This window comes from Schistocerca americana, chromosome 8, assembly GCF_021461395.2.
Source record: "Schistocerca americana isolate TAMUIC-IGC-003095 chromosome 8, iqSchAmer2.1, whole genome shotgun sequence".
NCBI lineage: Eukaryota > Metazoa > Arthropoda > Insecta > Orthoptera > Acrididae > Schistocerca > Schistocerca americana.
Genome location: NC_060126.1, coordinates 254,531,166 through 254,548,636, shown reverse-complemented (window position 1 = coordinate 254,548,636; position 17,471 = coordinate 254,531,166). Strand labels below are relative to the sequence as shown.

General features: G+C 39.1%; 1 protein-coding gene across 1 annotated transcript in view; it reads right to left on the bottom strand.

Annotated features, from left to right (window-relative positions):
• Positions 1-9,758: 9,758 nt before the first annotated feature.
• The window catches only part of LOC124545744, a 45,092-nt gene continuing 37,379 nt past the window's right edge, over positions 9,759-17,471 (bottom strand). Inside the window, exon 12 of the mRNA XM_047124686.1 lies at positions 9,759-10,218. Coding sequence (XP_046980642.1) covers positions 10,064-10,218 — 155 coding nt within the window. The 3' untranslated portion in view covers positions 9,759-10,063. The remainder of the gene's footprint in view (positions 10,219-17,471) is intronic.

The following is a 17,471-nucleotide window of genomic DNA, read 5'->3' as shown; positions in this document are numbered from 1 at the left end:
TTTCCAGAGTGGAAATAAACCACTAATAGGAATAACAGGTAAGAAGGGTTACATGCCTTGTCGGTGTATCCAAAAAAGTGGAATTTTGACAAAAAAATTTTGTCAGGTCGCTACACTACTGCTGGTACAGTGCCCTGTTAGCAGTCGCTTTTAGTTCTATTCTCGGAACAGCGCGGAGAACGCGTTGCACGAACACGTACGAACGCCTAACCGGAGAATAAAAGAGGGATAGCTGACCGTGTCATCCTGACAGGGTTAGTGAAGTTAACTGGAGAATAAGTTGTGACAATGGCAGGAATAGTTAGAGAGTTAGTGATGACAAGGTTATTTGTTAGAACGAGGAAGTTGAAGAAACGGGGACATCACATAAGTTATAAGGAAGAATATGACGATTCCAAATTTGTATAAAACTTTCGTACTACTACTTTTCGATCTCAAGCTTGAGAAACTGCAGCGTATGAGTGAAATGTCAAACTATTTCCTAACGTAAAACTTTTTGCTTGTAGTAGGCTTATTAGGCATTTGATATTGATACCTCGTGAATTATGTTCTGTCGTGTTATTTATGTAAATACTCGCTTATTAGGCATGTATCAACAATTGCTGCAATATTAGAGAGGCCTATTTCGTTTTATCTAGCAGACAGTGACAAAATGGACATAATAAAATCGAGAAACTGCATCACTCTTGGGTACTTTTCGTATCAACAGCTTTTTCACTTTTAGACAGCGACAGTTTGATTTTTCATGGAACGAAACGTTTGACGAACTTTGATGAAGTAACCGATTCTTTCGCAGAAAGGAAAGCACGCCGTGTAAAACTGTAACGAGATTAGAGAGAAAAGAAGACGGGGAGCTAAGTATTGAAGAAATGGGTACTGTCTTGCTTGTCTGTTGTCTTTACTGGTTTTATGTTTGCTATATTTAATTTTGTCATACAAAAGAGGGAGTTATTAGCTAATAGGCAATAATGAGTGAAAATGTTTTGAAGAGTTCTTATCCTCCCGCTCACAAAAAATCCCACCCACTATTAATTGTGAGTTTTTTTAAGGGTTGTAGGATGTCAGACCGGCCGACTTGGAGCAGGTGAGGCACCACAGGACATTTTAATATCCACTGACCTGAATATAGGTTTCATAGCTTCCATTACAAAATACACACGTTTGAATTGAACGGAGCGAAATACAGTGACGTGCGTTAGAAGAATGCTCCGTGAAGAGACTTGGCACTGCACTTTGGCACATCTAAGACCTAATAACATGTCTTACATTTCCTCGAACGTATGTGTTTTATACATCAAACTCTCAGGAAGATGCCGACCGGTGTGGCCGAGCGGTTCTAGGCACTTCAGTCCGGAACCGCGCGACCGCAGGTTCGAATCCTGCATCGGACATGGATGTGTGTGATGTCCTTAGGTTGGTTAGGTTTAAGTAGTTCTACGGTCTAGGGGACTGATGACCTCAGATGTTAAGTCCCATAGTGCTCAGAGCCATTTGAACCATCTCAGGAAGATGTGGACTACAAAATGAACATATTTTTGAAAATCAATTTTTTTTAATTTTTACATTCTGTCTCAAACACTCGAAGGGGGGTGGGGAAACGATCAAGTTTTTGCCCCGATTCGGAAATATGGAAGATCCGGGGCTGCACTGGGGCATTGTTGTTATTATAGGCAAGACAATGCTTTCACTGATAAAAGGCGCCCTCAGCTGCGAAAGTTCCAGAAGCCAGCCATTAACTAAGCAGTACAATATTGATACGTTTGCCATTAAAGACAGCAGCACTCCTTATAAACAGTGATTTGTATGTAAAAAAAATTAACCTAGTAACGCCATTTGCTTCCTCTAAAATCTACAAAATAAGTGGACCAAAATCCCGCGCTTGTAACAGGAATAAACTTTATGTGGTTGCATGTTGAAACCAAGTCGTATTTTATAGGATGGTCAAGTAGTTGCCCATATTATCCCTATTCTGTATCGGTGGAAAAATGCACTTATCGGAGGACAAAAGAGAAGAATATGCTCTTGTTTATTAAAAGACTAACTGAAAAGTGGGGTACCAGCTGCGCCATTCTACCTCCCTCAGCACCTTTAAAACTTTTTGCATGCGACATAGTCGCGCTTTTTTAACATGCAGCTCGTCTGTCACTTCTACAAGCTCCCCCAACAGTCACTCACTCACACCCACTAGTCCATCGCTGTAAGTAGCTCGCCAATCCACTACTATTTATACTACAGTGTGTAATGTTTATTAAGGGAAACTATTCCAGTTATCAACAGTATGACATGCGACATAATTATAACAAAAGAAGCAACCAGAACATAGTTTCTTTCCCAATATAACTAAAAATACACAAAAGTGCTTCCTATACAAGTCCATAAAAACTTTAATGCCATACCCCAACATATCATGGATCTTCCAATTCAACAATTCAAAAAAAAAGTAAAAGAACTTCTTCTTGAGCTCAGTATTAATGAAACTGATGAATTTTTAAGAGTGGCAAAGAATATGGTATGACTACACTTTATGTGATCGGTTTGTATATGCTTCTATATTTGAGTAAGCCTGTAATTGGCTAAATTTACTATGCAATATCAATTTGTACCAGAAGTTTCTCTGTTTTATATTTGTATGAAGGTACTATAATTATTTGTGTAATATTTACATTGTGTAATATTTTTCTTGTTTTTGTAATTATTTGTGTAATATTTATACTGTGTAATACTTACTTTCGTAATGCCTCAGATGATCTCTGAGGTCTCTACAACAATAAAAATCAAATCAAACCAAAGAGGCACTGCAGGCGATGTCGTGCTGTTAGCAAAGGCACTCGCGTCGGCCGTCTACTGCCATAGTCCATTAACCCCAGATTTCGCCACACTGTCCTAACGGATACTTTCTTCGTACGTCCCACAGTGATTTCTTCGTTTACTTCACGCAGTGTTGCTTGTCTGTTAGCAATGACAGCTCTACACAAACGCCGCTGCTTCTCAGTCGTACGGGAAGGCCGTCAGCCACTGCGTTGTCCGAGGTGAGAGGTAATACCTGAAATATGGTGTTCTGGACACACTCTTGACACTGTGGGATACTGAATTCCCTAATGATTTCCGAAATGGAATGTTCCAAACGTCTAGCTCCAGCTACCATTCCGCGTTCAGTGTCGAATCATCTGCAGTGGCGTAGCGTGAGGAGAGACTTTGAAACTTAGTCTCCCCTGTATTCGTGCTTAAAAAAGATGCAATAGTAATTCATAACAAAACAATAAACAACTTTCTACTAAGAGCACTAAATGTGCGAAGACATCAGTTTTGTAGACCGCGCCGCCGCACCCTGAGTATTGGTGTATTTGCCTGTTTGAGACTGAACTGCTCCCAGTCTGCCTCCCTTCACCTCCCTTACCAGGCTGTGTGCACTGCCCACATTCATAAACTGGACTAAAATACGTTAAAAATAATGTATTAAGAAACTATGAAGACCACTGAGTCCTCGCAGATTACTGAGTTAAAATTATAAAAACACTGAAGCAGCATTATCGGAGCTAATATTAAGTTGTAATTGTAAATAGAGTGTACATTAGCTCAGCGTGTTTAGGCTGATTTTACACACGCCGGAATGGTAAATGGTCATCTATCATTTTGATGGTCCAAACCCTGTGCAAAGTGCGATGGGAATCAGCCTTTAATGTAAAAATTAAAAAGTGTTTCAAGCCTCACAAAAGTATCTCTATTGTTGTCACGTTAAGATAACCTTTTTCTACCTTCCAATATTGTGGCCATACTATTAAATAATTGTGAGCTCTAAAATTATTTTCTGAAGCTTCACAGTCGCAACTATCACCTAAAATATCATGGTTTGTTAAATTGATAGTATACACTTTTGTAAAAGGAAATGGGAACTGAGCCTTTGAATTGCACCTAAAATTGTCATCCCAAAACTGATCTGATCCTAAGGTTGGCAATTTTGGCACCTCCAATATTCTTTATTTAAGTTTAGCTGCAAACATTTATAGAAGATGTCAATCTACTTAAGTACATTTAGATATATTCCTTTAAAAATTAAAATTTCTTACTAAATTGTTGATTATCATTAAACAGACCAGTAATAGCCAGGAGCTTACTTCTGAAAATTAATTGTTACTAAAGAACGTCACAAATAAATGTATTACACCTACTTTTCTTATACATTAGAGACTTTTTGAAAAGATATTTGACCATTTCCTCTGTCACTGACAGTGTAATTTGAGTTGCTTTGCAACACCAGGGATATCTACTTCTAAATTATGTTTGCAGCTGTTCTCATTTCTAATTCTGGAATATTTACTTCATCTTCTTTGGTGAAGGAATTTCGGAAAATGCATTTAATAACTCCACTTTAGTGGCACTGTCATCAGTAACATTATCGTCGCTGTCGCACAGTGAAGGTACTTACTGAGCCTTTCCGCTGGGTTACTTAACATGGGACCAGAATCTCTTTGGATTTTCCGCCACATTTCTAGAGCGAGTTTCGTGGTGGAAACTATTAAATGCATCTCGCATTGAAATCCGCACCAAATTTCGAGCCTCAGAAAAATTTCACCAATCTTGGGGATTTTGCGTTCGTCTAAATTATACGCGCCTTTTGCGGTGCTCCTGCAGCATCTTTCTGTCGTGTTTTGTGTACATGGGGGGATCAGTTCCATCTCTTATTAATTTATTTGGTATAAATATCTCGAGTGCTGGTGATACTATTTCTCTGAACTTAAGCCACATATGGTCTTCATTTACATAGTTTGGAAGGATTGGAGACTATCTCAGCTGCTTTTATAAATAGATGTATTTCGCGATCAGTTTTTTTGAATTTCTTTGTTACGGAAGTGAGCCTCGCTACGATTTAGTGTTCACTAATCCTTGTATCAGTCGTGATGCTCAGGATTATTTGTGGCTAAGAGGTCAAGTATGTTTTCGTAACCATTTACAATTTGAATGCCCTCGTCAACTAATTGTTAAAAATAATTTTAAAAAAAGCATTTAGAACAATTACGGAAGTTGTGTTCTATTTACAGTAAGGTATGAACATGTATTTTTGTCAACATATGGAAAGTAGATTGAAGTCACTGCCAACTATAATTGTATGAGTAGGGTACCTATTTGTGATGAGACTCAAGTTTTCTTTGAACTTTTTACAGCAACTGTTTCATCTCAGACAGGGTGTCGGTAAAAGGAGCCAGTTAATAATTTATTCCGGTTGTCGAATATAACCTCTTCCCATGTTAAGTCACAGGAACTATCTGCTTCTATGTCGATTGTGAGCTTGAACACAAATTACATTATTTTTCCTTAAGTTGTCCTTCTTGGTTCTGATGTAGTGCAGATAATTACAATTACGGCTTTTTCCTCCAGAACCTAGGATGCTTTCTCTGTGACCCTGTCAATACCAGAGCTAAACAATGTAGAACAACAACGTACGTTACAAGCGTAGCATTCTGTATAACTTCATTTCCTTATTTCTAACATTTTAAAATTGTACGTTGACTTCAGATGACATGACAATCATAGATGTTCTTATCTATATTTAGTGAACATGTTTTCAGTTATGTTTTGAACATTGACCCACTACACTTTATTAACTAATGTTTTTAGAGAGTAAATTAATATGGCGTATGTCGTTCTTCTTTTCAAACATTCACATACCCATTTATTCTTTCCTTATTGTCTTTTGGGTATGCAGTTGTAGTAATTAAAGTAGGCACAAATGCAGTGATCAAAAAGAAATGATTAGTATACATTCGCATTCTAGTTACATCGTTCCTTTCTTGTTGCTCCCATGGCGATGGACTGTTTCTATCGCAATCAGTAAGCGTGAAAGGAAGCTACCGTACAGACAGAGGGATCTACATTTGTACGTGGCAGAACTAATTACATACTGACAAAATCGTCGGTATTGATTTCGTTTCCCAAAAGTTATAAATATTTCGATTTCGGAAAAGAAGCTCAATATTTCACCAAGATGAAGAAGGTCCCTTACGTACTGGTCGTATCGAGTAAGATGTGGAGACGGCGGTTTGAAAGCGGACATAAGAAGTGCGAGGAAGGGCGTCCCTTCCCTGAGGGATCGCTACTCAAGCTACCTGGCGAAGGGGCAAATGTGGCAAATGTCCGGCGTGGCAAATGTCCGGCATTCATTCTCGGCTCCCCTCTCGCCTCTCGCACGAAGGCCGGTGCGCTGCGCTTGCTAGCAGGTATCGAGACTAGTCTCCGCCGCTTCTATGCTAGCTTTTAACACGGAAGTGAACAGTCGCGCTGTTTGTGTTCATAGTCATTCTTGTTTGATTTTAGTGCATATTTTCGTTGTGTCGCCAACATGAGTGAGCCAGCAACTGAACACCTTATAGAATTTTTATAAAAATGCCCTTTTCTACATTATCGTACAAAAAAAAGTGCGAATTGAAGGAGAAACGACCTACTCCTATACTCAGTGTAGTTTTAAGTGAAGCCAAACAAAAACGCACTTAATCATCTTGTGGTGCAGTTCTTGAAACGCACTTTTCAGACAGCCTGATACACAAAGTATGCTTGGCTGACTACGAATGCAGTTAGTAACAGATTATATTGTTATATATGTCTTCTGTTTGGTGGTGAAAAGGAATGATGCAATGAGGGCATTTGTACAATAAATAACTTTGAGCCGGACGAAGTAGCCGTGCGGTTCTAGGCGCTGCAGTCTGGAACAGCGAGACCGCTACGGTCGCAGCTTCGAATCCTGCCTCGGGCATGGATGTGTGTGATGTCCTTAGGTTAGTTAGGTTTAACTAGTTCTAAGTTCTAGGGGACTAATGACCTCAGAAGTTGAGTCCCATAGTGCTCAGAGCCATTTGAACCAGCCAAAGAACTTTGACAGGAAAGCATCAGACATCAAAACGTCACCTGCAGAACAAAGAATCATTTCAGTTATTAAGCAAAAGTAGAATGAGCACGCCCTTTCTGAAACCGCTCGTCTGACAGCAATAAAATACGACGAACAAGTTGCATCCAGCAGGAGAGTATTGGCTCGTCTTATTCAGGCAATTGTATTTCTTTGTAAACAAGAACCATCCTTTCGCGGCCATCGAGAAGACGAATCCTCCAGCAACAACGGTAACTATCTGAAATTGTTGGATTTACTAGTTCAAGGAAAGCAGTTAATCCGAGACCATCTGTCATCATCTTCTACCTTTAAAGGAACTTCTCCAAATATACTGAATGATGTAATAGAAATGATAACTCTGGAAGTTAATGGGAAAATAAAATCTGAAATTCAGAACTGCAATTTCTTTTCGATTCAGGCTGATGAAACATTAGACGTGTCATGCAAGAGTCAAATGAGTATAACATGCAGGTATTGTATTGCAGACAAAATTGAGGAAAGATTCGTTGGATTTTACGATGTTTCTGGAGATAAAACTGATGAAGGTTTGTCAAACATTATTCATGCAATATTGAAAGAATGGAATGTGGAAGGAAAAGTGGTTAGTCAAACATATGATGGCGCTTCAGTAATGGCGGGCAGAGATAGAGGACTACAACAATCGGTGAAGCAGTTCTGTCCCTATGCGCTGTTTGTTCATTGTTGCGCACACCAACTGAATTTGGTACTGTTACATGCCTCCAAAATCATACAAGTACGCATGTTTGTAAGTGAGCTTACTGTATTCCATTATTTTTTCAGCAAGTCATCAAAACGCACTGTATTGCTAACTGAGAAAGGATTTAAACTGCCACATGCAAGCAACACTCGCTGGAACTTCCGTTCCAGGGCAGTTTCAACAACATCTAGTCATTTTTTATGGCTATATAGTGTTTTTAATTATATATTTGATGATACGGATTCTCAGTGGGACCCAGAATCTTTGAGCTGTGCTGTGCGAATGAAACAACGGATGGATGATCCTACGTTTGTCTACTTGCTTTGCTTCTACCGAGGGTGCTTTGTTTATGTTGATCATCTCTTTTACGTTCTTCAGTCAAAATCTGTCAGTATAACTGCTTGCCACGACGAAATAAGAACTGTTTTGAGAAACTTACGACAATTAAGAACGGAAACATTCGTTGATGAATGCCTTAAATGCACCTTCTGTTTGAATGGAAACTTATCATTCTGTGACAGTCAAAAGACATCTCTCAGGCCACTAACTTATGGGATACTGGATTTGCAAATTGTTCAGGTGGAAAGAAGGTTTGAAGACTTTCCTCAAATTCAGTTTGTTGAACTTTTGAACGAAAAGTGTTTCCCAAACTAACAAAAAGAATTCCCAAAGTTGAAACTGCTTCAATTATTAGAACAGTGCCCTTTTTTTAAACAAGAACAACTTGAAAATGAACTGTGTTACATATACGCTGGTGAGAAAATACACTTATCTCCAAGAATCCTCTTAAAGTACGTTATCAACAATGATTTAGACTCCGTTTATGAAGAAACAACGAAGCTCCTGCGTTTGGTTTTGACCCTACCCGCAACTACAGCAAGTAGTGAACGAAGCATGAGTTCTCTTAAACGAGTGAAGAATTATTTACGGAATTCAATGTCCAACATCCGGCTGTCGTGTTTCAGCACGTTAGCAATAGAAAAGACACTACTTGAAGAGCTATCCATTGATCAGATCTTTGTAAATCGAGTTATAGACTTATTCGTGGAAAGAAAAGTCAGGCGCATTGGGCTTGTGTACAAGGAAATATAAGTGCTTCTTCTCTTGCTGCTGGAGTTCTACAAATTTGTCATCGTTTCTTGAACAAGTTAGTTATTATTACTATTATTATTAGTGGAGGTGGTAATGGTAGTGGTAGTAGTAGTTGTTGTTTCATTTGATGCATTTTGTTTCATTTGTTTAAATTATTGTTTATTCTACTATTTTGTCTCCCTATAATAACTGCAGAGTCTCCCCAACCTTTACAACCACGCTATGCCACTGCATCTGAGTACAATTAACTGCACCGCCAATGCATTGCCAGTTAATACCTGTACGCGATACTATCGCCATCTATATATGAGCTTATAGCTATCCTATGACTTTTGTCACCTTAGTGTAGTTACGTTTCACACTGGCGTGTAACGTGTGCTACAATTCGGAGCCCTCTAGCGACAGAGAACTAAAAATTTATAGTCAAGAAGAATAAAGATGTAGAATGTTAATAACGTTGTATTATTTAAAAAGCCTTAAGAGTTTTCACATATAAAAATTCGGAAGCATTGTTCTCTTTTTTGTTTTTCTTTTTTTTTGTTTTTGTTTTTCTTGTTTGCCTAACCCTGTGACGAGGCTGTATAGTTACCACGTGCAAGCAGGCCACAAGGCAACAGCAACTACTTTCGGTGGTAAAGGGTTCTCTTCCTGCCACCTATTTACGTTTGACACAAAGTGTATTTGATGATTACAAAGGGACAAGCATCCTCATTTTGCTGTAAAACGTAAGTCACATACAGAACAATGTGTTCTAAACGAAAATATTAAATTTAATTTTCCAAAAATGCATGGATAATCTGCCAACTAGATAATCCACACACGGACAGTCGAAGCTTACTGTACATCCCCTAGCCAACAAGCTAGGCTAACAGAAACTGTTGCCCCTTATGATGAAGGGGCTTCATAGCGAATTAAATGTAAATTTGTGTCGAGAGTGCAGAATTCTATTAATTATTGAAACTGAACCAAATGATCGTTATCAGTGCGATGAGAAACATTTTCGTTTGTGAGAGAGAAGGAAATCTTAAGGTGAATTTGACTAGTCGTTTTAAAGTCAACACAGCATGATTTCAGGTATATGTTATATATTTTAGTATCATGTGTAGCTCTTTTACATGGTAACCTTTACAAACAGAGAGTGTCGCAACTTCATTTACACTACTGCCAGTTGACTGAACAGTGAATGTAGACTGCATAGTGAATATCGTAGATGTTATCCCATTTTTTATTAGAAATAGGACATACCAGTCCCATTTCTGAATACAGCCTGCAAGATTTTCTTGCTCCTGTTGTATAAAAAGAGTGCACGCATCTTGCGAAGTCTGGACAGGAGCTCACTGGCTGCTGACTCATTCTCTGCACCCGCAGACTTCTCAGTCGATGGACAGCTTCTTGAAGGACCCCTCTGCCCCGAAGAGGTCTCCCTGCGTCTTCAGCTTGCCTTGCCTCTTGCTCTCGTCCACTCTCCATTTCGACTCTGCCTCCACATAACTTCCTCCTGTCTTAGTCATCAGCTCTCGCATTTCGCCTGCAACAAATTTTACATTTACATATTCTTGTTACATGTTTCTGAATGATTTTGTCATTTCTCATACTCTATTGTTATGACAGTGTGAAGTGAAGTGTATGTGGCACAGAGGAATCACAGAGAGCCCATACCACTCGTGATCAGCGACACAACTATTCAGCGATATGCAGCTTACTCATTTTTTAGATAGTATTTTACTTGCTTATATTTCTTCCGTATGAAGGTAACGTCTAATGAAATGTTTTATGACTAATTTAGTTACTAATATGTAATACATCATGATTTTTTAGCCATCATCCAAGCAACATAATCATTATGACTTAAGATTCTGAAACTATCCGTCACACTTGACTCTTAACAGTTTCCAAGAAAAAATCGTAAAACTGAAATATAAACTTTGGATCACAATTCACTTAGGCCATGCACATACTGAAACTGATCAAGTGATCAGAGTGCTCTCACTTTTACTAACCGGGCAGAGCAAGGAAACTACAGTCACATATTTTTATCATTGCTGGAATGACCAGCAAGTAGAAGTGACTGTTGCCCAGCATTGCAGACTCTCTCAAAATTGATCATAAATTACCATTTACAGCTCACATGAAAAAGTAAATTGCAGCTTATTATAAACTTAGAGTTTCAACTTTAGGATATAAAAAACTGCAACAGGCACACAATAATTCTGTGCCACACAGAAGACAGTAAATTTTTTTTTTTTACATCAGCTAGGAAAAAATCTTTTGTTACATCAGCTGGGAAACGTTAATTTACTACAGATTGAATGGTGGAATTTGTAAATCCTACACTGCAACATTTGGTGGATGAAAGTGAGAATATTGGTGTATCGTAATGATTTAAAAATTTGGACAGGCATGAAAACTTTACCAATGCATGGCAGCAAACATACTGCAAAAATTCACCGCATGTGAAGGTAAAATTAGTGAAAGAACTGTAAAAATATCATCGCAAAAACAACACCACATGAGCTAGATTAGCTTTAACCTTAATTCAAGGCACAGCTTCTTACTTTGTGAGTATTCTGGTTGTGCGATTGTTTCAGTGACCGGCCTACACTGTTTGTTGATAAGCATCACCCTCCGGTGTGGCCTTGATCAAATTGTTGGCACCATTTCATTACAGATGGACGCATTTGGTTCATACCCCACCAGAATGCCATGGTGAATCTGTGTGCAATTTGCCCACAAGAATCGTTTTGTCCGACATATTCAACTATGGAGCAAGTTTCCAGTTTCACTTCCACACTGTGACACACCTGTTATCCATACCACAGTAGAATTATATCCACAGAAAACCCAGACCATGTACAATATATTCTCCGCTAGCCACCAAGCGGTGTGTGGAGGAGGGCATTATTCGCGCCAAAGTCATATTTCCCTCCCTCTGTTCCACTCGCGGATCGCGCGAGGGAAAAACGACTGTCTGAACGCCTCAGCACGAGCTCTAATTTCCCTTATCTTTGAATGGTGATCATTGCGCGATTTGAAAGTTGGTGGAAATAATATATGCTCTACATCCTCGACGAAGATCGGATTTTGGAATTTAGTCAGCAGCCCCTTCCGTTTAGCGCGCCGTCAATCTGCAAATGTGGCCCATTTCAAACTTTCTATGAGATTTGTAACGCTCTCACGATGGCTAAATGTACCAGTCACGAATCTTGCCGCTCTTCTTTGGACCCTCTCAATCTCTTGAGTCAGGCCCAACTGGTAAGGGTCCCATACAAACGAACAGTGCTCTAAGACTGGACGAACTAGAATATTGCAAGCAATTTCCTTTGTTGAAGGGCTGCATCGCTTCAGGATGCTACCAATAAACCGCAGTCTAGAGTTCGCCTTACCCGTTACTTCTGCAATCTGTTCATTCCATTTGAGATCATTTCGAATAGTCACACCCATATACTTGACAGATGTTACCGCTTCCAAAGACTGGGCACTTATTTTGTACTCGTACATTAATGGGGATTTTCACTTTGTTATACGCAGTAGGTTACACTTACTAATATTAAGCGATAACTGTCAGTCATTGCACCACTCATTTATTGTCTGCAAATTGTCATTGATTTGTTCACAACTTTCGTGTGATACTACTTTCCTGTGGGCTACAGCATCATCGGCAAACAGTCTAATGTCGCTGTTAATGCCATCAACCAGATCGTTTATGTAAATCGTAAAAAGCTGAGGACCTATTACGCTGCCCTGGGGCACACCTGAAGTTACTCTTGTTTCTGTTGAAGTTACCCCGTTCAGGACGACATACTGGTCCCTATCTGCCAGAAAACTTTCTATCCAGCCGCATATGTCATCGGATAGACCGTAAGCGCGCACTTTTTGTAGCAAGCGACAGTGCGGAACTGAGTCGAACGCCTTCCGAAAGTCGAGAAATATGGCATCAACCTGGGAGCCGATATCTAGAGCCTGTTGTATATCATGCACAAAGAGGGCCAGTTGTGTCTCGTATGACCGCTGTTTCCTAAAACCGTGCTGGTTTCTGCAGATGAACTTGATGTCTGAACACAAAATATGTTCCATGATTCTACAACAAATCGATGTCAATAAAATTGGCCGGTAACTATGTGCATCCGATGTCCTACCCTTTTTATAGATTGCTATGACGTGGGCCTTCTTCCAGTCCCGTGGAACTTTCCGCCGTTAAATCTCTGCTAGATGACGGATAAGAATAGTGCTATATTTGTAGCATAGTCAACATAAAATCTTACGGGGATACCGTCTGGGCCAGATGCCTTTCTGGCGTCTAAGGAACTTAACTGTTTTACAATCCCGGATACACTAAACACTATGTCATTCATCCTTGCGTTTGTTCGATATTTGAAAGGGGGAATGGTGCTGCAGTCATCTACCGTAAACGAGTTTTTGAAAGCTAGGTTTACAATTTCGACCTTCTGTTTATCATCATCCATTACCTTACCCGTACTATCAGCAAAAGAAGGTATTGAATTGTTTGTAGCGTTCATAGATTATATGTACGACCAAAATTTATTGGGTTTATTTTTAGAATCTGATAAAATATTGCTTTCAAATTCGTTAAAAGAATATCTCATTGACCTTTTGACAGCTGCTTTCATTTCACATAATTTCTGTTTGTCAGCGGGGCAGTGACTACGTTTAAAACGACTGTGCAAAATTCTGTGCTTTCTCAGCAACTTTCTAATACGTTTGTTGAACCAAGGTGGATCCTTTCCCTTCCCTATATTTTTGCTAGGCACATATTTCTCTAGCACGTTGTGGACAATACCTTTAAATTCCGACCAAAGGTGCTCAATATCTTTGCGTCCCGCGGTGCATGCTTGGAGCTGACAATGAAGATATTCATTAACAACACTTTTATTTTCTTTCCCAAACAAGAAAACTGTACGTTTCCACTGACATAGAAGCCACAACGACATTATGGTCGCTAATACCTTCTTCTAGATTAACTTCCTCAAAAAGATCGTGTCTGTGTGTCACCAATATATCTAATATGTTCCCGTCTCGAGTTGGTTTTCTAATCAATTGCTTAAGGTTGTATGTTGAGAGTGCTCCTAGAATAACTTCACACGAGTCTTTGCTTCTGCCCCCTGTGATAACCGTGTAATTTTCCCAGTCAATGGATGCCGGATTAAAGCCTCCAACTATAACTACCTAATGGAAAATTTGGATATTTATTTCCTATGTACCAGTACTCAAGACTTTCCCTGAAACGTTCTGCGATGTTTGTTGCAGATGCTGGTGGTCTATAAAAACATCCTAATACAATTGTCTGATTGATAGATTTATCCAGACTTTTTCACAGTGTCATCCAGTATCGATCTCAATTGCATTTAAACAGCTTTTAACTGCAATGAACACACCACCTCCCATAGCATCAGTCCTATCCTTCGTAAACATTGTCCAATCCTAGTTAAAAATTTCACTGCTATTTATGTCTGGTTTCAACCAGCTTTCAGAACCTAATACAATATTGGCATTACTACTGTTTATTTCAGAGAGTAACTCGGGGATCTTGCTACAGACATTTCGACAATTTAGTAACATGAGATTTAGTATACTTAAATCCTTTGGAATTACCTGTTTAGGTGTACTAACAATTTTTACAGTTGGCACACCCATATCAGTGTCATGAACTGGTAATTTTTCAGGCCTTTTTACTTAAGGGAAGTTTAATCGAACAATAATGGGACCTATTAGCCTGTTAACATGCATGACATTCCATTTACTTATGTTAAGAGTTCATATCAGCAGTTCCTTAAGCTGAGAAATTGAATAAAGAATGCATGGTAAATACACATATTAAATCACATTCATTTTGCTGAAGACATTCTGCTGTTTGCTGATACAATAGATAATATTTAACCACTTGTGAAAGGACATACTAGGCAAAGCTTGAAACTAGGTTTGGAAATGAGTTAGAACATGATAAAAATTATACAGGGTGACTCAAAATTCCTATTGCAGGTTTCTAAGGGTTGGAGAGGGGACTTGGTAGATGAAGTTTTGATATGGAAGCCATGTCCACAAATGTGCCACTTGGATATAAAGTAAGTTTGAAGATTGAGACACTTCAAATCTCCTTCATCACAGCACACACACAGTGGAGACATTGGGCCCCAATCTATGTGCTGTAGGAGCATGTGCGATAGGCAACATTTTGAGTATTTGTCCTCATGATTTCTTCTGTGTGACAAAGGATGTCCTCTCCAAAGTCTCTTTGTAGCACATGTGTGGAACACCACAGCCAGCCTTCCTAGTTTCAAAAGTACCAATTTCTCACAGCTGCTGTTGTGTGATATCATAATTACAACAGGAACTACAGTGCCCTCTTCTCAGCTTATGTGTGTACAATGAAGTTTGAGATTTGAAAGAAATCCAGACTTCAAATTTATTTTATATCCAAATGGTACATTTCCAGACTAGGATTCCTTACCAAACCTTCATCTGCTAAGTCTCCTCTCCAACCTCTAGAAACCTGCAAAACCCTGTACTGGGTAGTGAACAAACTGAAAATGATTTTCTTTTCCTTAGTGCTACTGAAGACGAGACAGACATCAGAAATTGCTTTTGGTCTGCATTATCAGTAGTGGAGATACGTATGTCAAGGATAACTGGGAGAGGAAGGAAAACAATCAAATGGGCCAGGGAATGCAAGAGGCAATTACGAACATGAAATGGCGGTGAGCTGATCATGTAGCCATACAAATAGGTAGTAAATGGAAAAACTTTTCTTGAATTCAAGAAATTAGAAAATGATACAATGACAACTTAGTGGAAATGAGTGGATGGCACTATAAAACATCTGGGGGGCAATGTGGACATGTGTAGTTGAAGAATGCAAAAAAATGCAAAATTCTGAAAGAGACCTGGGTATATGCAGCAACAGATGTCAAATGGATGTCGCTGATGATGTTGACCTTGCAATATTTGCAGCAAACAACAGTGTCTGCAGGTCTTTCCATATTTCACAACAGTTTTCCAATGAAAACCCCCCTTCCACCCCTCCCCATCCCTCCTTTCCTGCTTTTACTGCAATATCCTCGACTAGTCTCGAAGAACTGCTGATATCTGCCATACCACTAATTCATGTAAAGAACGATAATAATTGTATCACACTTCCTTGTGGCATGCATGCGCATACTTTCACCTCTATCAGTTTCTACTCACTGAGAATGACATACGAAGCTCTGTTAAAGCCTTTAGTAAATTACATTTGATCCCAGAAGGAGCTACCGCTAACCAATCTTACAGGCTGTATTAGGAGGTGGAAACACACTGTCGTTCATACCTGATGGCAACCTCATTAATAGAAACAACAAATTTGTCTTTGTGCAGCTTGGCCATCTGGTTTGCAATCTCTACGGTGGGGTACATGTAATACTGCACCTTATTTGTCAGCAGCAGGCCACAGCCTTTGTCAGTTTTAATGTTTTGCAGTGACAGCTTCCTGAAGTTGAATATACACCACCAATGACTCCAATATGAGGAGACAAGTTTGTGCCATCCTGGCAAGACATTCACTGTTAAGTTATCACTACCTTCTAGCTGATTTATTTGCAACTTATATCCAATAGAAGAAAGGAGAAATGGTGCTGTCACTAACAATTTCATTACATGTGTGCAGACAGATGATACTGTCACCAATTTAATTAAGTATGTGTGATAGGACCACTCTAGTTCTTTATAAACGGTGACTATTAACTAATGATGTTGTAGTGTAACGGAAATTTTTGTCATTGTGTGACTGTAGGAGGATAGGGATGACTTAGATAGAATTTATATTTGGTATGGTGAATGGCAGCTTACTCTAAATGTAGAAAAATGTAAGTTAATGTAGATGAGTTTGAAAAAGAATCCAGTAATATTTTAATACAGTGTTAGTCGTGTGCTGCTTGACAGAGTCACATTGATTAAATATCTAGACATAACATTGCAAAGTGATATGAGATAGAATGAGCACATAAGCTTTTGGGATTCGGACCAGTTCAGGTTAAAGGAAGACACTAAATCAATTCAGAGGTGTTCTGCTAGATTTGTTACCAGACAGTTCGATCAATGCATGAGTGTTATGGAAGTGCTTCATGAACTCAGATAGGAATTCCTGCATGGAAGAGAGTATTAATCAAATTTAGAGAACTAGAATTTGTGACTGATTGCAGAATGATTTTAGTGCCACCAATAAACGTGTCACATAAGGACCATAAAGACAATGTATGAGAAATTAGGACTTGTATGGATGCATGTAGACAGTTATGTTTCCCTCACTCCATTTTTGAGTGGAACAGAAAAGGGAATGACTAGTAGCAGTAAAAGGTACCCTTCACAATGCACCATATGATGGCTTGCAAAGTATGTATGTAGGCACAGATTTAAATGCAGATATTGATCTGAGATGTGATCTGTCACAGCACACTAGTTTTTCCAAATATTGTAGCAACACTAAAGCACAATCATGTGTGTCATAGCAAATATACTCTGAGCAAATGCATTAGTGACAGTTTAGGTGAACCATCAATCTAAAGAGCACAAAAACTATAAATCAAAAGAGCTGACTCACAATCCAATCCATTCACTATGATCCCAACTCCCTGACTTCATGAAGAAAAACTTTAAAATTCCTAAAGCTAGGTTGTAAGCCACACAGGTACCATTCTATGGTGTAGTTTTTGTATTCTTCAGACATTGGTCTGATACAGCTTTCTATGCTACTCTGCCTTGTGCATGTCTTTCCACATCTGCATGAGTGCT